Source organism: Hippopotamus amphibius, chromosome 5, assembly GCF_030028045.1.
Source record: "Hippopotamus amphibius kiboko isolate mHipAmp2 chromosome 5, mHipAmp2.hap2, whole genome shotgun sequence".
Lineage (NCBI taxonomy): Eukaryota > Metazoa > Chordata > Mammalia > Artiodactyla > Hippopotamidae > Hippopotamus > Hippopotamus amphibius.
The window spans coordinates 132,185,538-132,207,600 of NC_080190.1; the positions used below are offsets into that span (position 1 = coordinate 132,185,538).

General features: G+C 38.3%; 1 protein-coding gene across 2 annotated transcripts in view; it reads right to left on the bottom strand.

Moving 5' to 3' along the window:
* Positions 1–2,115: 2,115 nt before the first annotated feature.
* Positions 2,116–22,063, bottom strand: part of CDH17 (cadherin 17) — a 70,893-nt gene continuing 50,945 nt past the window's right edge. Inside the window, exons 13-18 of one of the 2 annotated variants that reach the window (XM_057735813.1) lie at positions 16,993–17,237; positions 12,391–12,521; positions 9,638–9,877; positions 5,271–5,387; positions 5,023–5,136; positions 2,116–3,031 (exon numbers count right to left, since the gene is read on the bottom strand). In XM_057735813.1, coding sequence (XP_057591796.1) covers positions 2,931–3,031; positions 5,023–5,136; positions 5,271–5,387; positions 9,638–9,877; positions 12,391–12,521; positions 16,993–17,237 — 948 coding nt within the window. In that variant the 3' untranslated portion in view covers positions 2,116–2,930. The remainder of the gene's footprint in view (positions 3,032–5,022; positions 5,137–5,270; positions 5,388–9,637; positions 9,878–12,390; positions 12,522–16,992; positions 17,238–22,063) is intronic. The other variant, XM_057735814.1, reaches the window with a different exon arrangement.

Genomic DNA, 22,063 nt, shown 5'->3' on the forward strand with positions numbered 1-22,063 from the left:
CTGCTGCTCCCCATCGCTCCCCAATGCTCACATTACCACCTGAACCATCACTGCCCCCCCCCCGCCCCCACCTGTGGAAAAACTATCTTCCTGGTGCCATAAAGGTTGGGGACCACTGATCTAGACCATGGGCCAACACCCTGAGATCTCCACTCTTAATTTACTGCTCTTCAGAAACCCCTGAGACTTTCTACATAGATGCTCACAGGAGTTGCCCCCATACCTTCCACCCCCACCCTGAGACCCTCTCACTCTCACAGTTATTTCTTAACCATCGAGAAATTCTTGAGGGCTTTGTCACTCACAGGCTTCATGCACCACTGCGTTCAGCTCTGAGGATGCTGGAACAGAGCATCAGAGTTTTTATGTAGGGAAAAGGAATGTGGTGAAGTGGGAGTGTAAGGCCTGTTTGAGGATACTATAACAAAACACAGAGAATGGATTAGTTTCAATTTTGCCAGATGGGTGGCTCTAAAATGACAACAGCATAAGTGGCCTAAATGAATCATCTATTTATGTATTCTTACTTCAAAAACTTATGGAGGAGCCACTATGAGCCAAGACTTGTCATGGAAACATTGAAAGGATTCTGGGAAGTCCCAAACTAGTTGGGGAGGTCAAACGGGCTCTAATTGTAGAACATAAGGTCTGTAAACAAGGTACAGATATCCACTCTTTTGGTTTCAAGGGCAGAAATATATTGAGGAAAGTCCAGGGCAAGGTTGCCTTCAGATACAGCTGGATCCAGGCAATCAACATCTTCAAAATCTTCTCTCAACTCTCTGTGGTCCTTGTTCTGGGGTAGGCTTACCTTTTATGGTGACAAGAGTGCTCTAAGCTTATTTTCCACTAGTTTAGCAAATTGCACTTAGAGCTATTTTCTGAGAGTTTCAACAAAATTCTAGAAGTGAGTCTGGGGAGATGGGGAAAAACAGGAAGTTGACTCTACTCAAAATACAGACTAGGTGTGGAGAAGTCGAGGGAATGAGAGGGGAAGATGTTTTCCAGTGGAAATGGAACCAGAAGAGGGAACAGATCTTGGAATTTTCCTCACCACAGTGTAGAAGTTTAGATGAGGTAGTGGCCTGGTACCCTGTAGTTTCCTAAGAGAAGGTTTCCGAAAGGGACCAGTATTTAAACTGGTCTTTAAGACTTTAAAAATGGGTAGGATCTGGTAGTGGAAGGAAGAGAAAGTTTAGAAGGAGGGCCTATCCAGGTGAAAAATAGTACAAGAAGTGTGAATACTAATCAGTGATTTTAGATGAGAAGGTTATGTGTGACCGGTCTATTATTAGGTGATACAGTTGGTCCAGAGGGGACAACCCTGAACTGAGGCAGGAGGGATCCCTGAGACCCCTAGCAGACCTGCCTTGGGACTGCCTCAGTCTTTCAGGAATGATAAAGTTATTTCTGGAAAATAAGCAGAGTTAGCAATGATGCAATTATAAGTGACCTAAATGTCACGTCACAGTGACTGTTGGTCAAAAACACACAAGAAAAATACCTATAGAAGTTGCTGAGAAAGTTAGACCATTCCTTAGGCTGGGGTGTAATTTGCTTATGGTGCTCTTAGATTTTTGTTTTCTTTCATTTTTTATTTACAGGGTACAGTGAGACAAGAGAACTTCACCCATTTTGAGACTTCCGATAAGCCTTGTGTGAAAAAAAACAGGTAAAAGAGCTCAGTATTATTCTAAAGCACAGGATAACATTATATCAATACAGGAAAGTAATACTGAAATGTTAGAAATAGAGTTTGGATATTTTCTTCTGTTTTACTTTTTTGCCTTTAAAAAATATAATAAAAGCCCACAAAGAGGATAATTTATGAAAAACAGAACTCCATGGCCTGATTCAGCCATCACTGAAGGAGTGCCTTTTCAGATACAAGCTGTTTTCCAAAAAATTCTTGAAAATTCTGAGAGGTTGTATAATGTTGATCGCTTTCAAGGCTCAAATCAGGAGCCAGACAACAGCTCCAGGGCCTAGAAAACCAAATCTCTAAGGTTCTGTTATTCAAAATTTTAAAAACAAACAAAAGGGAACCATTGTTATCTAGTCCTTCCCTCAACAAATGCAAAGAACCAGGAAGCAGAGCCAAAGAGATCCAAGAAACAAAACCAAAGCCAACATTTATTCCTGATTTTTGTCACCACATCTTTCGTGCTTCCTTATTTTCCTCCACCATTAAATATATAATAACCAAAACTTTATTCATATACACATAAAGAAAACATGTGCAGCATGTGAGCATGGTAGCTAGTGAGTAAACCATGGTCAGTGGTCAGTGGTTGGTGTTTGCACCAGGGTTTATGAAGCAGGCCTCTGCACGGCCTGCAGTGGCTCGTGCTATTACCAAGTGCAAAATCCTCCAACCAAAGGAACATAAGCCACAGGGGGCTAAAGAAGGCTAATAACAACGAAGAGTTTCTGCCCAAACTAAAGGACAGGTCTGCGCTTTTATTTTTTTCCTGAGACTTTGCTTTGTTCTTTTCTCCAACAAATGTTTTAAAATTAGTGAAATACCAAAGGAGATATGAAGGAAGGAGACATGGGATGGAATCAGAAAAGTGTAAATGGAATCCAGGATGTTCTGTGACGGGTGACTCATAAATCTCTTAAAGAAGAAGAGATGAACAGAGTATTTCATCAGCCCCTCTTTCCCTAAGAGGGAAAAACACATACATTTTTGTGTTTGGATAAATAGCTAAGGCTTTTGCAGAGTGGAAAAGTGTCATGAGAAAATGGAAAATATCTCTAACGTCTATAGCACACACAATATCTATGAGTAATAAAATATTAAAGGGCAAGAGGGTATATCTGTAAAAATTCATAGAGCACATGTTGGATGAAAAGCAAATTGATGGGATTAAATGGTTGTGTTACTGAAATAGCACTTGGTACATAAACTCAGACATTCCTTTTCACATTCAGGTTCTCAGAGGCTTGGCTTCAGCTGTCTGAGTGCTTTCAACATTGTGTTGGCCTTGAGTCTTCTTTATCTGGAAAAACACAACTGCTAAGACTATGCCTAAAAGAGAAAATTCAGAGTCAAATAGATGGAATCTTAAAATGTACCATCACATTGATTTATAAAGTAGCACTCTGGTAGGAAAAAATGCCTCATATAATTTCATTTTTGTTTGTGGTTCAACAAAGTTTCGTTGTCCTGGTGAGTAAGGGATTCTAGGCATGGGCTTTCTTGGATAAGTAAGCTTATCACTTATCTTGTTGTCAGTAAGTATGTAACAAGTCCCAAGTCATATCTAAGCTGGTGGCTATCACTGGGTCTCCATCAAGGAATATAGGATCTAATGCCTGCACTGCTCTGAAGACCAAGTGTGTGAGCATCTTGCAGAGTTCCTGAACTTTAGTCAATAAATGTTCATTCCAGTCCTTCTTCTCCTTCCCTACAGGAAATAGTCCTGTGAGAACAGCCAGAAAGCTGTCCTTGGACCCGTTCACCCACCTAAAGCCTACTTTCAGTGTGTCCACACCAAGTATCACATTTTCTTTGCCGCCTTCCTCATGGCTCCAGCTTGAGTAGACTACCTAACCTCGCTGGTTTCCCCCATCTCTGACCTCCTACAAAATTACATTACGCATTTTAGCACTAAATGTGTGCTACAAACCAGAGACCTATATGGAAAAAGAAGCTGTTTTTAGGAAATTAACCTGGCAGTAAGTTTACAAGAGGAATCATGGCAGAAAAGACTGGATGCTCAGAGGCCCATCAAGAATCTTGCAATAATCCCAACCCTCCTATTTTGAAAAAAGCAAGGATATGAAACTACAAGATCCTATTACTTCTATCTGTAGGTCACCAAACTCATTGAATCTTTAACTTGTGGTAAAACTAGGAGAGTAAATGGTCATGTTAGAAAACCATGGCATATAAACTCAAAAATCCTTTCAAGATGAGAGGACGAATAGAATAAGAAAAGGCAGAGAGGCAGAGGGGAGTTTGGTAAGTGAGTAAACCTCAAAAGCCAGCTCAATTAGTATAAAAGGTGTGCGCCAAACTGTGGTTCTCAGAGAGAAATGATGGTCACCATGCATATATTAGGATGGGTAGTAGTCATGTCATAAGGTTCTTCTATGTCATAATAATGAGGAATTCGAATGGAAGGGTGTAAGGAAATGAGATCCCTTTTAGAGCTGTGAACCAGAGTCCAATGTGGTAGATTGGATAGTGACAGAAAAGACCAGATGCCAAGAGAGCAATTAAGAAGACTTAGAATAATCCCAGCCCTTCCTTTACTAGAGAAAGGATGTGAAACTGTGTAAATCCCTTCACTCGGGTGCATGAAAACTGATGAAGTATCTACTGATACTTCTAATACTTAACTTGTGGTGAGGACACCCGTTGAAAGAGGGTAGTGACTACAGTAGGCCCTGAGCTGTTTACAAAAAAGAAGACAGGAAACTCTGCTGTCTAGCCAGGCCAGGGGCCAAGGCAGAGTGAGGCCTGGGATGCAGTGGAATTATTGGAATTATTTTGAGATAATAAAGAATCATGATTCACAGTCTTGAAAACATAAAAAGAGGAGTTCTGCAACATTTCAGGCATGCCGGCATCGCCACTGGAAGGCTAGCTTCTGCCTATTCCAATAATGGTAGACTAGACTGTAAGCTCTGTGAGCGAAGGATCTGTATGTATGTCTCTCACTGTATCCCCCACCAAGCATAGTGCCTGACACACAGCAGATGCACAGCTACTGCATTTCTTTCTCCTTCATCATTTGGTAACTCGGCATAAAATACAATAATTTATTCTTTAAAGCCTCTTATGCTGTATTTCCCAAACTAACCAGCAAGGCAGCGATAGGCAAGGCGTGGTACAAAAGCAGAGGCTCCTAATCAAGAAAGTTGGATATGGTTTACTGGTGATCTATATTCTTGGTTATTGCTTAGGTTGCCATTTGAGTAGCCCCAGCCCAGCCTATGAAGTCAGACCCTGACGTGAGCTCATGTTTCTGAGGCCCAGAACAAAAATCCTTGAATCTGAGAAATTATACTCACCGATGACCAAAAAGGTGGTAAGGAGTATACCAACTGCCATGCCCACAGTGGGTATCCCAGGCATGCGACCTGCTGCCTGGAAACACCTGTCTTCCACACACTTGCAGAAAGTAACTGAAAAACAGAACAATATTTTGAAGATAGATTTTCAAGCGAACAATTGCAGAATCCCATATCAAAGACATGAATTCTTACAAATGACCGTATTGACAGGCATTATCCCAAGCTGCCTGCAGCAAAATATCTACCTGGTAAAGAGACAGTCCCTTCCAAGGGTGGCCGACCACCATCATTGATACGGATTGAGATGTTGTAAACTCTCTCCTCAAAGCCCGTGTGCTTGGTGGAGAGGCTGGCATGAGTTCCTGTCAGAATAGGGAGAAAATGACTGGCATGAAAACACAACTGCAGACCCCTGGATGAGCAGGCATAAAGCTCATCCCTGCAGCATATGATACTAAAGTTGACTGGGAAATAGTTAGATATGAGTTAAACTACCAAAAGTATCACCACTCCACAGGTACCCTCCATAATGTCAAAAGGATGCTAAAGCATCCTTCAAGGTCTCAATTCATGACTTCTCTATAGAAATGAATACTAAATATAGTAGGTTGTCATTACTCCTGGTAGTTACATTCCATGTAGTGGCCGCAAATACTGAATTAGATAGAGAAAACATATTTGAAGAAATAATTGCTAACTTTTTTCCAAATTTGATGAACTCTCTAAATCTCAGATCCAAGAAGACAGGCAAATCTTAGGAAAAAGAAAAATGAACAAAACCACACCAAGGCACATAATATCCAAATTACTTAAAGTTAGTGAAAAAGAAAATCTTAGAGGCATCCAGAGAAAAAAGACACATTACATTCAAAGGAACAAAGAAAATACAATCCAGAACACAGTGGAGCAATATCTTTAAAGTACTAAAAGAAAAAGTCTCAATAAGTTTAAAAGTATTCTAGTCAAGTGTTCTCTGGTGACTATGGAATTAAATTAGAAATCAGTAACCAGGAAAATGTGGGAAATCCCCACATATATGAGAACTAAATAGCGCACTTCTAAATAGCCCATATATCACAGGAGAAATCTAAAGGGAAATTAGAAAATATTTTGAACTGAATGAAAATAAAAACACATCAAACTTTATGGAATACAGCTAACATGACACTAAGAGATAAATGTATAGCACCAAATGCCTATGTTAACAAAGAAAAAGTTCTCAATTGCCTCAGCTTCAATCTTAATAAAAATAGAACAAGAAGAGCAAGTTAAATACAAAGTAAGAAAAATAAAGGAAATAATAAAGATTTCAGCAATGAAATACAAAACAAAAAAACAGAGTAAAACCAATGAAACCAAAAGCTGGTTCATTAAAAATATATCAACAAAGTTAGAAATCTCTGGACAGATTGATCAGGACCAAAAAAGAGGCAAAATTTTCCAATACCAGAATAAGGTGATATCACTACAGATTCTGCAGATATTAAAGGAATAATAAAATAATATTATGAATAACTTTGTGCCAATAAATTAGACAAATGAAATAGAGAAATTATTTGAAAGATACCAACTAACAAGCTCAACCAAAAATAAATCTATAACTTGAATAGCCCTATATCTTTTAAAGAAATTGAGTTTGTAGTTAAGACTTCCTACAGAGAAAACTCTGTGCCAGAAATCTTCACTGGTGAATTCTATCAAACTTTAAGGAGGAAATAAAAAACAATTTTCCACAAACTCTTCCAGGTAATTGAAGAGGTAGAACACTTCCTAACTCATTCTATGAAGCCAGCACTACTCGGTTACCAAAATCAGACAAAGACACTACAAGAAGAGAAAAATACAGACCCATATCCCTTGTGAATATAGTTAGAAATATCCTTAAAATTTTACCAAATCAAATCCAACCATATATAAAAATGCTAATATTTCACCACCAAGTAGGTTTTATGCCAGGAAGAAGAGGGTGAATTAAGATCCAAGAGTTGATTGATATACTTCACCAATTAACAGACAAAAACAATAAAATGAAAAAACAACAAAAAAAATCCAAATCAACCATACAATCATCTCAATAGATGCAGAAAAAAACACCTGAGATTTTTAGCATCCATTCCTAATTCAAAAAACAAAAAACAAACAAACAAAAACACCTCTCAGCAGGTTAAGAATAGGAGATAAAGTCCTCAGTCTGACAAAGGGCATCTATCAAAAACCCATAACTAACTTTATACTTAATGGTGAAAGACTATGAATGCCTTCTCCCTAAGATTAGGAACAAGCCAAGTTGTTTCTGCTCTCATTACCTTCCTTCAACACTGTCCTGAAGATTTTAGCCAGTAAGAAAGCAAGCTAAAGGTATAAAAGCCATCCAGATTGAAAAGGAAATAAAACTGTTATAATTCACAGGCAACATGGCTGTTTATGTAGAAAAATCTATGGAAACATAAGAAAAAGAGGGAGAGAGAACTTACAAGTGAGGTCAGCAATGTTATAGGCTACAGTATCAACATACAAAAATCATTAATTATATTTCTATATCCTGGAATTACTTAAAAATTTAAAATTTTTAAATATTTAAAATAGCATAAAAATATGAAATGCTTAGGGGAAATTCTATCAGAATCATATACTGAAAGTTAAAACACATTGCTCAGAGAAAGTAAGGAAAGCCTAAATAAGTGAAGACAGAATCATATTCATGGATTGGAAAGTTCAAATTTAAGATGTAAATTCTCCCCCAAATTCCGCTAGAGAGTCACACAATCTCAGTCACAATCTGCATAGATTTTTGGGTAGAAATAGACGAGCTTAATTCTAAAATTTATATAGAAATGCAAAATAATCTTGAAAAAGAACAAAGTGAGGACATTTATACTACCTGATTTTGAGTCTTACTACTGAGCTACAGTAATCAGAACCTTATAGTATTGCTATAAAGATAAAGAGATTAATGAAACAGAAAAAAAAGTCCAGAAATAGACCCATATATATGTGGTCACTTGATTTTTGACAAAGCTGCCAAGACAATTCAATGTGAAAAGGATATTTTCAATAAATAGTGTTTAAACAATTAGATAGCCATACTAAAAACAATGAACCTTGACCTTTACCGTGCATGTACAAAAAATTAACTTGAAATAGATCATAGAGCTAATTATAAAAGTCAAAACTATAAGACCTCTGGGAGAAAAAAAATTAGAAAAATTTAGTGACCTTGGCAAAAATTTCTTAATACACAAAAAGTCACAAATTATAGAAAAAAAATCAATAAATCAGATGTCATCAAAAAATTTAATTTGCTCTTCAAAAGGCACTGTTAATCAAAATAAAAATGTAAGCCATGGCCTGGGAAAAAATATTTGTAAACATATATCTGACAAAGAACTTGTATCTAAGCTATATAAAGAATGTTTATGACTCAGCAATAGAAGCTAAACTGCTAAATTTTTTAAGCAGGCGTAATATTTGAACAGACAGTACACCAGTGAAATATATATGAATGGCATATAAGCATATGAAAAGATGTTCAACACCATTAGTCATTAGGGAAATATAAATTAAAACCATAATGAAATACACTCCCACTACAATGGCTAAAATTAAAAAGACTGAACATAGCAAGCATTGGGAAGAATACTAAGCAACTAAGAATTCTCATTCACTGGTGGGAATGTAAAATGTTACAGACTATTTAGGAAGCAATTTGATAGTCTCTTAAAAATTTGACCACATAGCTACCATATCACAACTTCTAGGTATTTAACCAAGAAAAATGAAAGCATATGTTCCTACAAAGTGCTTGTTCACAAATGTTCAAAGCAGCTTTATTTGAAATAGCAAAAACTGGAAGCAACTTAAGTAATAATAAGTTAATGAATAATAAATCACGATATAGTCACACAATGGAATACTACTCTGCAATATAAAGGAATGAAATGTTGACATATGCAACAACATGGTGAAATCCCCAAATAAGTATCCTAAGTGAAATTCGCCAAACAAAAAAAATACACACTGTTATTTCATTTAGATAAAACTCTTGAAAATGCAAACTAAGCTGTAGTGACAGGAAGCAGATCAGTGATTACCTGGGAGGTAATGGACAGGGTGGGGTGGAAAATAGATCGCAACAGAGCATGAATAAACCTTTGGGGGTAGTGGAACTGTTCTTATCTGACTGTGCTGATAGCTTCAATGGTGAGTATATATATATACATGTATATATGTATATATAGATAGATTTTTATAAAATTGTGAGCTTCAAATATGTGCTGTTAATTGTATGTCAGTTATATTTCAATAAAGCTCTTTATAAAAATCACGATGCAACCTGTTTCTCAGCTGCCACTGGAAATTTTTCAATGCTGCTCTGATTGTCCAACTATTCACGTACACTAAGGGGGACATTGTGTATTATCAATCTTTTCTTCCTCCAAACCCTGGGGACTTTCAATCCACTGGAGAGCTTGCTTGTGCAAGTTTCCACAGCATGAATTTCCTTCCTGGAGCATGGAAGAAAGCTGTGTTGAGCGCTGCACGCACACCAAGGCAAATAAAAACTCACTTCATCACCCATCAGTGTTTTTCTCGATGTTTTTTGACAACGCACCATTGATTTTGGAAACTTCCCAGTCTTTCTGTAAGCTTTCACTGCCAAGGGAAAATGTAAAATGTCGACCCCGAAGTGACTCCTGATCATCATCAGTGGCCTCGAAAATGAGACTTCCGGGTGCTTTGGGTGGATAGCAGAAGAACAAGCCTGTGTACTCCTTGACCAGCCGCGGGGGGTTGTCGTTCACATCCGTGAGGGTCAGATGGAATTGTGCTGTGGAGCTCAAGGAGGATCCACCTAAGGAATTGAATCATTCAAATATGGTATCTGCTCTCTCATTTACCGCTCAATAAGAAGCATATTTCCTTTTCTTTAAAAAAAGTTACAATTGTGGAATTCCCTTGTGGAGCAGTAGTTAAGAATCCACCTGCCAACTCAGAGGACACAGGTTCAAGCCCTGGTCCAAGAAGATCCCACATGCCACGGAGCAACTAAGCCCATGTACCACAACTACTGAGCCTGAGTGCCACAACTACTACAGCCTGTGCACCTAGAGCCCGTGCCCCGCAACAAGAGAAGCCACAGCGATGAGAAGCCCATGCACAGCAACAAAGAGTAGCCCCAGCTCGCCACAACTAGAGAAAGCCTGTGCGGAGCAAGGAAGATCCAATGCAGGCAAAAATAAATAAATAAATAAATAAATAAATAAATAAATAAATAAATAAATAATTGAGACCTAGTTTCATTGTCTGCTTAGAAAGTCTTGATAATAATAATAACTAAGAATTATATGCTAATATTTTATATACATTATTTCAAAACAACTCTGGCATACATTTACAGATCAGATGACTGAGGTTCAGAGAAGTTGTGTGACTTGCCCAAGGTCACACAGCAGTAGAGAGGCTTCCAACCCAGGAGATCTGACTCTAGAGCCCACACCTTCGATTGCTTCTCAGCACTGACTTAGGCATATCGTTAAGTTTTCTAAGCCTCATTTCATCAGTTGTAAAATGTGATTTTATGAGGATTCAACATGTAGTATTCCTAGAAAATCGTACAGAGCTGTACAGATGTTATTTGCTGTGGGATTGTGGTGAAAATTTTGACCTCTGTAGCCTGAACAATTGGTAGCTGTGTGATCATGGGCAAGTTACTTAATTTCTCAGTACCTTGGTTTCTTCATACATCAAATATGGTCAATAATAGTACCTGCCCCACACTGTTGTATGAGGGGTAAGTGCTTAGAATAGGACTGTGAGTATAGCGCAAACACTGACTGTTCTCATCCTCCCTGATGTTTTCACAATTTCTGACTCTGATCTGCTTCAATTCCAGTAAACCCTATTTGCCTGCTTTTTTGTCAGCTGTCTCCTTAACCAAAGGAGGAAGAGCCACCGTGCTCCTGAAGTCATTTCATCAACGTGTATCATTTCAGGGCCAACAACTGCAAACAGAGCAGGGTTTTGAACCCCAGTTTTGATTCATGAAACTCCTAAGATGTGAGAGGCCTCTAGGACACATCCAAAGTGAAGTGCTGAACCCACAGTACATTTCAGCAGAAGGCACAGCACAAAGACTTAGCCAGAAACTTCCCTCTGATTAAATCAGGAATTTTTAAATCGAGTTAAATCTATAGAGTGTGATAGTGGAATATGCTAGGAGCACATTAACTAGAAGCAAGAGAGAGAGCCAGTCCCCGACCTGCCTCAGCAAGGCCCGCGCACTCACGCACAACCATTCCAAACTTGGCGCACGCTTCCGCATGTCTACCCTCGCTGGTTTAGCACAACTACAGTACTTTCATATTCCTTCATCTTTTCACAGACAGGGACCATTTTTACCTATTCCCACCTAATGGAATGTTCCCCATTCCAGCTCCCAACCCTGGGCTTCACATTTTGAAAGTTTCTTCCTTTGATCTAAAATTGCATTTATTTAGTCATAATTTGTTCAATTCTCATTTTTTGGTAAGCCAGGCAGATATATTTACTATCTAATTAGAGGCTCTGACCAACATAAGACCAACTGAATCCCATCTCTAAGTTGGAAAATTCCATTTAGATGTAAAGAAACTCAATGTTTTAATCTCAAGCCTTATCACTGGTATGCATACTATCCCTGTGAGTTCATTTTTTTGGATTATATAAGATTCAAACATCCTTGGCTTATCTATATAATAAATCTTTCCTTGCAAAACTTTGCCCTATTTCATCAAAACAGATATCCAGGGCCCCCCAAATCTACCAAATCAGAATCTGCAAGAATCAGATCAGAATCTGAATTCCTGTCTGCACTGAACAAGCTGGCACATATAAAGTTGAGAACATTACATACAACATTTTATGTTTCAAAAGGATGAGACCTCAATCACTGCAATTTAAGCCTGTAGAAGCAAATAATGGTCTAGGTCAGTAGGCAGTGGTTTGACCCCGCTCCCTGGAGAAACCCACGGCCACTTTGGAGGAAGAGAGGTAGTTCAGTGGGGACACAGGAATCTTCCTAGAAGCTGTGGTCCTTTCAGGACACCACAGAGTGAGCAGCAGCCCTGAAGCCTAGCCAGCCTCCAGGTGCCGCCCTGCCCGAAAGAGCCCTGCTGCCAGGCACGGTGGTTCTCATCTTGAACAAAATCCAAAGAAGGTGTGAGCACTTCTCTCCACTTTTGTACCCTTCTCATTTTTTCACTGTAAGGTATTCTGACAATTTGACCAAGTGGAATTTCCCACCCACCTCACCCTCCCTCCCATTTCTGTTGCTATAGCCCCTCACCGTTTCTGTTACCTTTTACTTATTTATTTATTTTGGCTCACCTACTTCCGTTGCAACCACTTGTATCCGATACAGACTTTCAGCTTCCCTGTCCAGCGGAGCCACACTAAAGATCTCTCCAGTGATGGGGTCAATTTTTAGCCAACTTCTCTTGTCGCCTCTCAGTGAATAACTTTAGTAAGAGAAAAGAGCAAAAGAAAGCCCAAGTTACTCTGCATGAAAATGTGAAGATAGTTTATGCATCACTATGCAATTATATCAGCACTATCCCTTGTATATTATTGGCGACATATTTAAAGAAGCATGATCTGATATTATTACTGCTTTATTTGCACACCATCTGCCTTCAAAAGGAGGATTTTTTTCCTCTTTACAAAGCAGTTTTGTACTTGTTTTAATAGAAAAGGTACAAACTCTAGTGGAAAAAAAAGTTAAACTTTTCTGGCAATCAAAGAATTTCAATTAAAACAACCTGGAATTATCTTTTATAACTGGTTAGCAAACTGCCCCCTCTAAGAAAACTTGAATACTCATTGGTGGAAACGTGTGAATGGGTGGATACTCAGAGACTACTGGTGGGTGGCACAGCGAATTCCTCATTAAACAGACATCTACTGAGGGCTTCGCAAATATCAGGCTGTGGACCAAGAGAGGAGATTACAAAAAGGGGTTCTTAGGCCAGTGGAGGAGACAGACACAGAGACAGATAATTCCAGTAAAATGTGATAAATACAAAGAGGCCATGCAGGATCCCAAATAAGTTAATGGGAATCAGAGAAGTCGTTCTGAAAGAGTAGATGTTAACTAAAACAAGAAAAAGAATGACGCTTCAAGCAGGAGGAATTTATATACTAAGGCAGACAGGCCGAGGAATAGCTTAGGGTGTGGGAACATCAGACATTCCAGCAGTGATGGGACAAAAATAGGACGCCGTGGGTGGCAAAAGATGAAACCAGAGGGACAGGAGAAAGCTGGACCTTGGGAAGCAGTGGACAGCCATGGAATGGTGGTGAGCAGGAAGGTGACCTCTTCATGTTTGTGTCTTCAATGGAAATCACTGGTAGGCTGTGTGAAAGGTGAATTTGAGAGAGACAAGCTTACAACCACAAGAAAACCAATTGCTACAGCCTATTGGTAACAACACATCATAGCCATAAGGATGCCTATATCTTTAGATCAAAGAATCGCACCTCTGGAACTTTCCCCAAATAAAAAACAATTCAACAGAAGTTTTTAAAAAATAATTATACGCATACATTCAAAACTTTTATAATTAAAAAAATACTTGAAACAATCTACATGTCCAGGAGTAGGAGAATGATTAAAAAGTTATGATGTGTCAGTTCAAATTAATTTTTTCCCAATGTTAGAATATTCTATATGCCAAGCACCGTGTTAGGTTCTGTGTATGGTCGATAAATTAAAAATTCCTATGTAGTCGGGATTTCTAAGTCAGACGGAACCCCCTCGGAAGGTTTTCAGAGGAGTCACATGATCTGATTTACTTTTTTAAAGACCCAGACCCTGATTTCAGTGAATGGACTCAGGGAGGGGTGGTGGAGATGATAATGGTGGCCTGGACCATTCCGCAAGTGGTGAGAAATATGTGGATTTTGGATACATTTGAAGGAAAGAATCCCTAATATTTACTGATAGACTGGGTTAGGATCCGTTGGGTGCTCACGGATTCTAAGTTTGTGGATCTGAAAGCAAGAAGAATTAAATTGTTCAGGCTTTGGCAGCTTGACATTGGAATCATCCTTAATTCTTTTTTTTTTTTCAATTGGGGTATAGTTGTTTTACAATGATATGATAGTTTCTACTGTACAGTGAGGTGAAGTAGAGTTCCCTGTGCTATACAGCAGTTCTCATTAGTTATCTATTTTGTACATACTAGTGTATATATGTCAATCCCAATCTCCCAATTCATCCCACCGCCACCCCATTTCCCCCTTGGTGTCCATACGTTTGTTCTTTACATCCGTGTCTCTATTTCTGCCTTGCAGACCGGGTCATCTGTACCATTTTTCTAGATTCCACATACTTGTGTTAATGAACAATATTTGTTTTTCTCTTTCTGACTTACTTCACTCTGTATGACCATCTCTAGGGCCATCCATGTCTCTACAAATGACCCAGTTTTGTTCCTTTTTATGGCTGAGTAACATTCCATTGTGTGTACATACCACATCTTCTTTATCCATTCATCTGTCAATGGACATTTAGGTTGCTTCCATGACCTAGCTATTGTAAATAGTACTGCAATGAACATTGGCGTGCATGTGTCTTTTTGAATTATGGTTTTCTCTGATATATGCCCAGTAGTGGGATTGCTGGGTCACATGGTAATTCTATTTTTAGATTTTTGAGGAACCTCCATACTGCTCTCCATAGTGGATGTATCAATTTACAGTCCCACCAACAGTGCAAGAGGTTTCCCTTTTCTCCACACCCTCTCCAGCCATTTATTGTTTGTAGATTTTTTGATGATGCCTATTCTGCCCAGTGTGAGGTGATACCTCATTGCAGTTTTGATTTGCATTTCTCTAATAATTAATGGTGTTGAGCAGCTTTTCACGTGCCTCTTGGTCATCTGCATGTTTTCTTTGGAGGAAAGCCTATTTAGGTCTTCCACCCATTTTTTAATTGGGTTGTTTGGTTTTATATGTATATATTGAGCTGCATGAGCTGTTTATAAATTTTGGAGATTAATCCTTTGTCCGTTGATTCGTTTGCAAATATTTTCTTCCATTCTGAGAGTTGTCTTTTCATCTTGTTTATGGTTTCTTTTGCTGTGCAAAAGCTTTTTAGTTTCTTGAGGTCCCATTTGTTTATTTTTGTTTTTATTTCCATTACACTAGGAGGTGGGTCAAAAAAGATCTTGCTGTGAGTTATGTCAAAGAGTGTTCTTCCTAAGTTTTCCTCTAAGAGCTTTATAATGTCTCGTCTTACACTTAGGTCTTTAATCCATTTTGAGTTTCTTTTTGTGTATGGTGTTAGGGAGTGTTCTAATTTCATTCTTTTACATGTAGCTGTCCAGTTTCCCCAGCACCATTTATTGAAGAGATTGTCTTTTCTCCGTTGTATATCCTTGCCTCCTTTGTCATAGATTAGTTGACCATAGGTGTGTGGATTTGTCTCTTGGCTTTCTGTCCTGTTCCATTGATCTATATGTCTGTTTTTGTGCCAGTACCATATTATCTTGATTACTATAGCTTTAACTGACTTATTACTAGCATCCGAACTATTGATTATTCTTCATTCATAAAGTACTTTTTTCATTTGTCTCTTATAGCACACTCCCCTCCTCAGTCTTCTTCCTCATCTTCCTGATTTTAACTTAATAGTACATACATTATATCTTTTCCTGGCATCTGAGGAATGTTCTCCAATGCCTTTGTTTTCTCCACTCATAAATTCACTTGTCTTTGACTAGGACTTTCATAGCATTCTCATGAGGGAGATAGAAGCATTTATTAAACAGTAAATGGTTGTAAAATTAGGAACATTGTGTGCCCCATCATAATTTGTGACTCTGATGTATAGAGTAGTATCTATACTAACCATACAGTACAACTCAACTCTTCTTTCCTTTCTCATATTTGTCTTTATGAAAGTCGACAAGTGTTTGCGGAGCAAAACAGTCTGTGGGAACTTAACTCTGACAGACAACCAGAAAAAGGTCTTGGAACTGATTCCAAGTGCCTAAATGATCAGCCAATGGGAGGCAAGACTCCTCTCAAATGTTTAGAGACACTTAAGGAATTGTCTCCATAATCACATGCATGGGTTTAAAGTCATGCTAAAATATCTGTCATGACATGGACAGTAGTGCTGATGTTATACAATAGAAGCAAAAGATCCAATTCCAAGTCCTATCCATGTGCTTATTAACTAGCTGATCTTCAAAGGGTTATAGATATTGATACAGCTATGAACACATACACATATATGTTGTCTTAGAAAAATTAATTATCATTGCACATATTTAAGGCAAATCTGTGTGTGTTCTAGCACATTGGAAAAAAAGTGATTGAGAATTGCTAACATGGAAAGATTTACCCATCTTGTTTAATCATCTTAGCCCATGTACACACCTCTCCAGGACTGAGCTCTGGAATGAGTCTTGTTGCCCCAGACCTGCTCTCCGCAGAGCCAAGGCCCCATCAAGAAGATGCCCTTCACCCTGTCAGGTGGCCAAGTCTGCCCAGTAGGATTTTTACATTATTCTTTTGTCTATGACTCCAGTCTGCCTTAAGGGCTGGAGTTCTTCCCCAGACCCCAGCCTCGTGACAGGTCCAGACACAGGGCCTATCTTTGGGCAACCCAGTCTCCAGACCCCACCTCTTGAACTCATCAGCTCTCAGCTGGGACCTGCAGTAGGCAGGCTGGGGTAGAATCTGACCTGCTTCCCACTTGCCCAAGTCTGGATTCTCACTGATGCTCCCCAGGGTACTGGCACCGGCCAGAACAAAGGGCAGATTCACCAAGTGCATGGGGACACGGCTTCAGATCGCTGGCTGCTGCCTTAGTGGGGAGCCCTGGAGTCAGGCCACCTTCTCTGCTCCTTCCAGCCCTTCCTCCTCCCCACTGGCCATGGTCACAGCACACAGCTAGGCCTGCCCAGCACTGCTCTCCTCTACCTTATGTTCAGACCTTCCGGATCCTTGGCAGTCACGTTGGCCACTTTAGTGCCTTTAGCCATATCCTCACTGACTTTCACTTGGTATACTTGTTGAGAAAATTGTGGTGCTTCATTCACATCTGTCACGATTAGTCTGAACGTAGCAGAAGAGCTGGCATTGTACTGTACACCAAGCACCAGAGGCTCAGGGTTTTCTGCTTGGAACACAATATTGTGAAAGGCTACTGTTTCAAAATCAAGAGGCTGTGTAGGGAAAAAAAGAAGGAAAATTAATTGGGGGATAATTAGCTCCCTTAAGATTCATCCCCTATGCTCCTTAAAAAACTCTCTTACAGAACAACAGTTCTTAATCTAGTGTTGGCAAAAACTTCTCAGGATAATAGAGCCATGGAAAAGGTTTTGCTGCAGGACTTATCAGGACATTTAATACACTAATATGTGTTCTGACTCTCCTAGAAAAGGAAATCAATGCAGCACTCCTCAAATTTACTTAACCCTAGGATAATTCATTCATTCAGCAGAAACTTTCTGATTCTCTCAAGACGGTTCTTGGAAGTCACTGGGAAATGTTTACACAGAGATTTCCATATTGGCAGAGAATGATTTCCCAAAAACCTCAAGACTCGAACTTCGAAATAAAAGACTTTAAATTCATGGAGGGTGGGAGAGGTTAGCAGAGACAATCAAGAGATCGATGATCTGCTCTGGTTCAAGCTATGCTGAACAGGACCAGGAATGAAAATCAAGAAACCAATTTTGGTTTAGTTTGAGGAAGAATTTAACAGTTAGGGCTACTTAAAACAGAAAGAGTTGCTTCAAAAAAGTCAGGTCCCAACTCTGGAAGCTTTCAAGAATAGGCTTAAACAATATATTTCAGGCCAGCATAAAAGGACTCAAATCTCATGTAAGCAATTGGTTTTTTAAAAATATCACCCACACAATTGGTTTACATTCTTTTAAGATTCCTCTTAAGGCAGAGTCCATAATTCTATGGGAAAAAGTCCTAATCCTAGAGACCTGATGAAGAGTGGGACAGCCCCCAAAGGAGGGCTTCTTAAGTGGGAACTAAAGATATTTGGATCTGCTAGTAAATACGGTTTGTGTCACATTAAAAATTTTTACTATTAGGAAGTATGTATTTCTAAAAATTATGAAATGTATTCATAAATTTGCTAATCTAAAGAATGGTGTAACAGTTCACAATTGCTGACTAAGCTTTCACTGTAAATTAAGATTTCTAAGAGCTAAGAATTCTAATATAAATAATTTAAAATAAAAAGAAACAACTCTCTATGCAAGGAAAACAGGATGTGTTTTTTGGTTTGGAGTAGGTTTTTTTGTTGTTGTTAAAAAGGGTATGAGGTATGGAGATACATTTTGTTGAATGAAATAAACGTGATTTTGTTCTAAAGTAAAGCTAGTTATTTCAAAATGGGAAGGAGAAAAATAAAGGACAAACTATGAACATAGAAGGTTAAGAAGAATGAAAGAGAGAAAAAGAAAAAGAGAGAGGGAAAAAAGAGGAAATCTTGTGTGGTCAAGTGGGCTAACAATTAAGTTGTTATTTTACAGGTTTTAAAATAAGCATTAATACCAACAGTATACTTATGTAAAAGTGAAACTTAATTTTCTTTCATCTGCTAAAAGGACAAAATTTTATTAGTTCTACTAATGAATAAGATCTACTCTTAATAAGAATTTAAACAAAGTTTTTTATCTTTAAAATAACCTGCCTGGAAAGCAAAGATTTTGTGTTCTATCAAAATAATTTTTTGTGCTTTATATCTTTATTATCAGGCCTTTGATAACTTAAGTAAATTGAGTCTTCTCAATATTAAAAGACCAAAGTTTGGCTCAGAAATATGTAACTTGTTGCATTTGCTCTTGAAATCTTTTATTGTCACTTTGGATAATTAAGTATTGTTTCATAATGATCTGTGATCCTTTTTAGTCATGTCCAAAACTTTTGAATTTTTTGGGAAACTTCCCAAAATCAAATTATAAGTGAAGTTTTTGACTTGGAAATGACTTGATAATTTTCCAGAGGGCCTTTGGAAAAATCAGAAAAGATTTCTTCTTTCTCCTTATAAAAAAGAGATGTTACACAAATTAGGCTTATTTGATATGTTAAATTACATGGGAAACATTGTCAAACAAGTAATACTAAGCATTCTTTATGTTTTATTTGTATACATACATGTTATGTTATAGAAATGGTATAAAATTCCTGGACATCTATTTCCTAGTATGATGTTATCAGTCATAATTCTAATTATTATTTTAAACATTACATATTACAAAAATAACCAAATTTCCTTGTCAATTCGATTGTAATGAATTCTCATCAGATCTTTAATAACGGGCATTTTAAACATTTTGTCATTTACAGATAGTTGTTTTATTCTGATCCTATTGCAAAAGTGTTCCTACAAAATTATTTCACATTCAGAGAAATCCATAAAAAAGACTCTGACAGGTTTTCTAGAATACAGGTTTCTGATCATTTTAAAGTCATAAAACTAAACTGTGTAAGAATTTCCACAACTAGTGGAAAAACTAGATTCAAATAGAGCAAGTATTAATTACATTGGACTAAATAAACTGAGGAGGATGAATATGATTTGTGTGACTTTTTGTTTTAAGACACTGCTGGTTCCTTAATGTTTTTGTTTTCCAGATTTAAAGAAATCTTTTCTCTTAAGCAATCTATGACTTACAGTAATTGATAAAGTATACCTTTGTAAATGAAAATAACATTTTTTTCCTACATGATCTATCCAGAATTCAGAAACTCTTAATGTATTCTTTTCATGGCACTATAGGTAGTCATTCACATAAGTTCAATAAGAAGCTGTTCTCCTTGTAACAAACACAATTGGAAACACTGACTGTATTACCAACGCTTGGACTGAATTGTCACATTTGAGAGACATGTACATAGACTCAGAGAGTACCTTGCTTCCAAGGCTCCAGCAAAGCAATCTTAAAAAGAGTTTATATGGCCAATCACTATTCTTGCTGCACTTATGTAAACAGTCAAGCCAAATTTAATACAAACAAATTAAGTTTTACTGGGATTATCCTTAAAAATATTTTTTAGAGAAGGAATAATTATAGAGAGAAAAATTATATTTGCACCTTTGAGAGCTACAGAGTGGTATCTGATAGTGGCATTTAATGCCTTAAATTTTGATCACATCTCTCAGGTAAGCTGGTTAAAAAGAAACAGCCTAAAATGGAGTAACTTGTGCTAAACCCCATGTAAGCAAATCAAAACTTAATAACTGGGGCTTTCCTGGTGGCACTGTGGTTAAGAATCCATCTGCCAATGCAGGGGACACTAATTCAATACCTGGGCCAGGAAGATCCCACATGGCGCAGAGCAACTAAGCCCATGTGCCACAACTACTGAGCCCACGTGCCACAACTACTGAAGCCCACATGCCACAACTATTGAAGCCCATGTGCCTAGAGCCCATGCTCTGCAACAAGAGAAGCCACCACAATGAGAAGCCCACGCACCACAATGAAGAGTAGCCCCCACTCACCACAACTAGAGAAAGCCAGAGTGCAGCTACAAAGACCCAATGCAACCAAAAAAATAAAATAAATAATTTTTAAAAAATAAATCTTAAAAAAAAAAAAACTTAATAACTAACCTGTTTCAGTCTCAATCCCTGCTCCAGGAAAGCAACATTTAACTGGTCAGTCTTGAATTACCTGGTCAGCACTAGTGAGGTAATCCACTCCATAGGCCCTTTTGTTCTACTTAGGAGGGCAATCTTGCCTGAAACAATGCATTCTTTGCTAATAATTTCATTTTCCTGCACCCTTTCTACCTTTAAAAATCTTTCCTTTTCTACAGGTTGGTGGAGCTCCTTTCTATTTGCTGAATGGAATGACACTTGATTTGTGAATTATTTAATAAAGCCAATTTAATCCTTAAATTTACTCAGTTGAATTTTTGTGGTTTAACAGTACATATGTGCATATGTGAAATTTTTTGTAAGGAGAGGATATGTAGCTTTTGTCAGAGTCTCAAAGGTGCCCATGACCTCAAAAAGTTGAAGGAACCAAAGCAAAGCCCAAAAGGCACATTATAGGTTATGGGAACTGCACTGTTTTATTCACTCTTCCAGGCCTGGAGGAGCCAGGATCTCTTGGTGTGCTATCAGTTCTTTAACTCGAGTTTATATCACTTTCTCATCAGTTAAACAAGAAATGGTAGTAACCTTTCATAAAGGAAAAACTGACACATGATTGCATTAGCTTGGTCTGCTCTTCCTGATATCTGAAAAAATTCTACCCCCTAAGTCAAAAGTTGGCTCAGTGCTGTCATCTCCATATCGGCTTCCCTGAACCCCACTCTCTTTCCCCAAATGAATGAGCTCCATGTCCTCTGTAATCTCATAGTACTTAACACAGGATTCTAATTGTTCACTTATCTATTCTAGATCCTTACTGACCATGAGCTCTCTGAGAAGAGGAGTTGTGTTATATTCTTCTTTGCTTCTCATCACTTCCCTGACATGCAGTGGCCATAGTATATCCATTAGGAAATATAGAAATGAGAAGCCCTCGTGGGCTCCAGTGGGAAAGAAATTCTGGAGAAAATCCCCACTCTCTAGAAACCCTCTCCTCCATGTACAAACAAACACACATGACAGCACAACCCAATTTCTAGTTCAAAAGAAAATATGATAGAAAGTTTACTCACATAGAAGGGAAAGAATTCTGTGTGAAGAATCAAGGTAATTTGAGAATCAATTGACCTTCATTAAAATACAGAAAATTTTTTAAGCCAGATGAGATGTAAAAAAGAGAGGTTTTTCATAGAGATAGGCTCCTACAGCCTGCTGATGACCTCTTGATCGCTACCCCATGGTTTGATAGGGCTCCTCACCCAGGCGGCTTGTAAGGAGGTGTGCGCAAGCCAGAGCATCCAACTCCCAGGGTTCTGTTCATCATCTCAGGGGATAAGGGCAGGAGTGTCAAACTGAGCAAGTCTAGTAGATGGAGCAGGAAGACAGCAGCCCCCAGAGCAAGCTTGCTGTGTGGACCAAGGACAC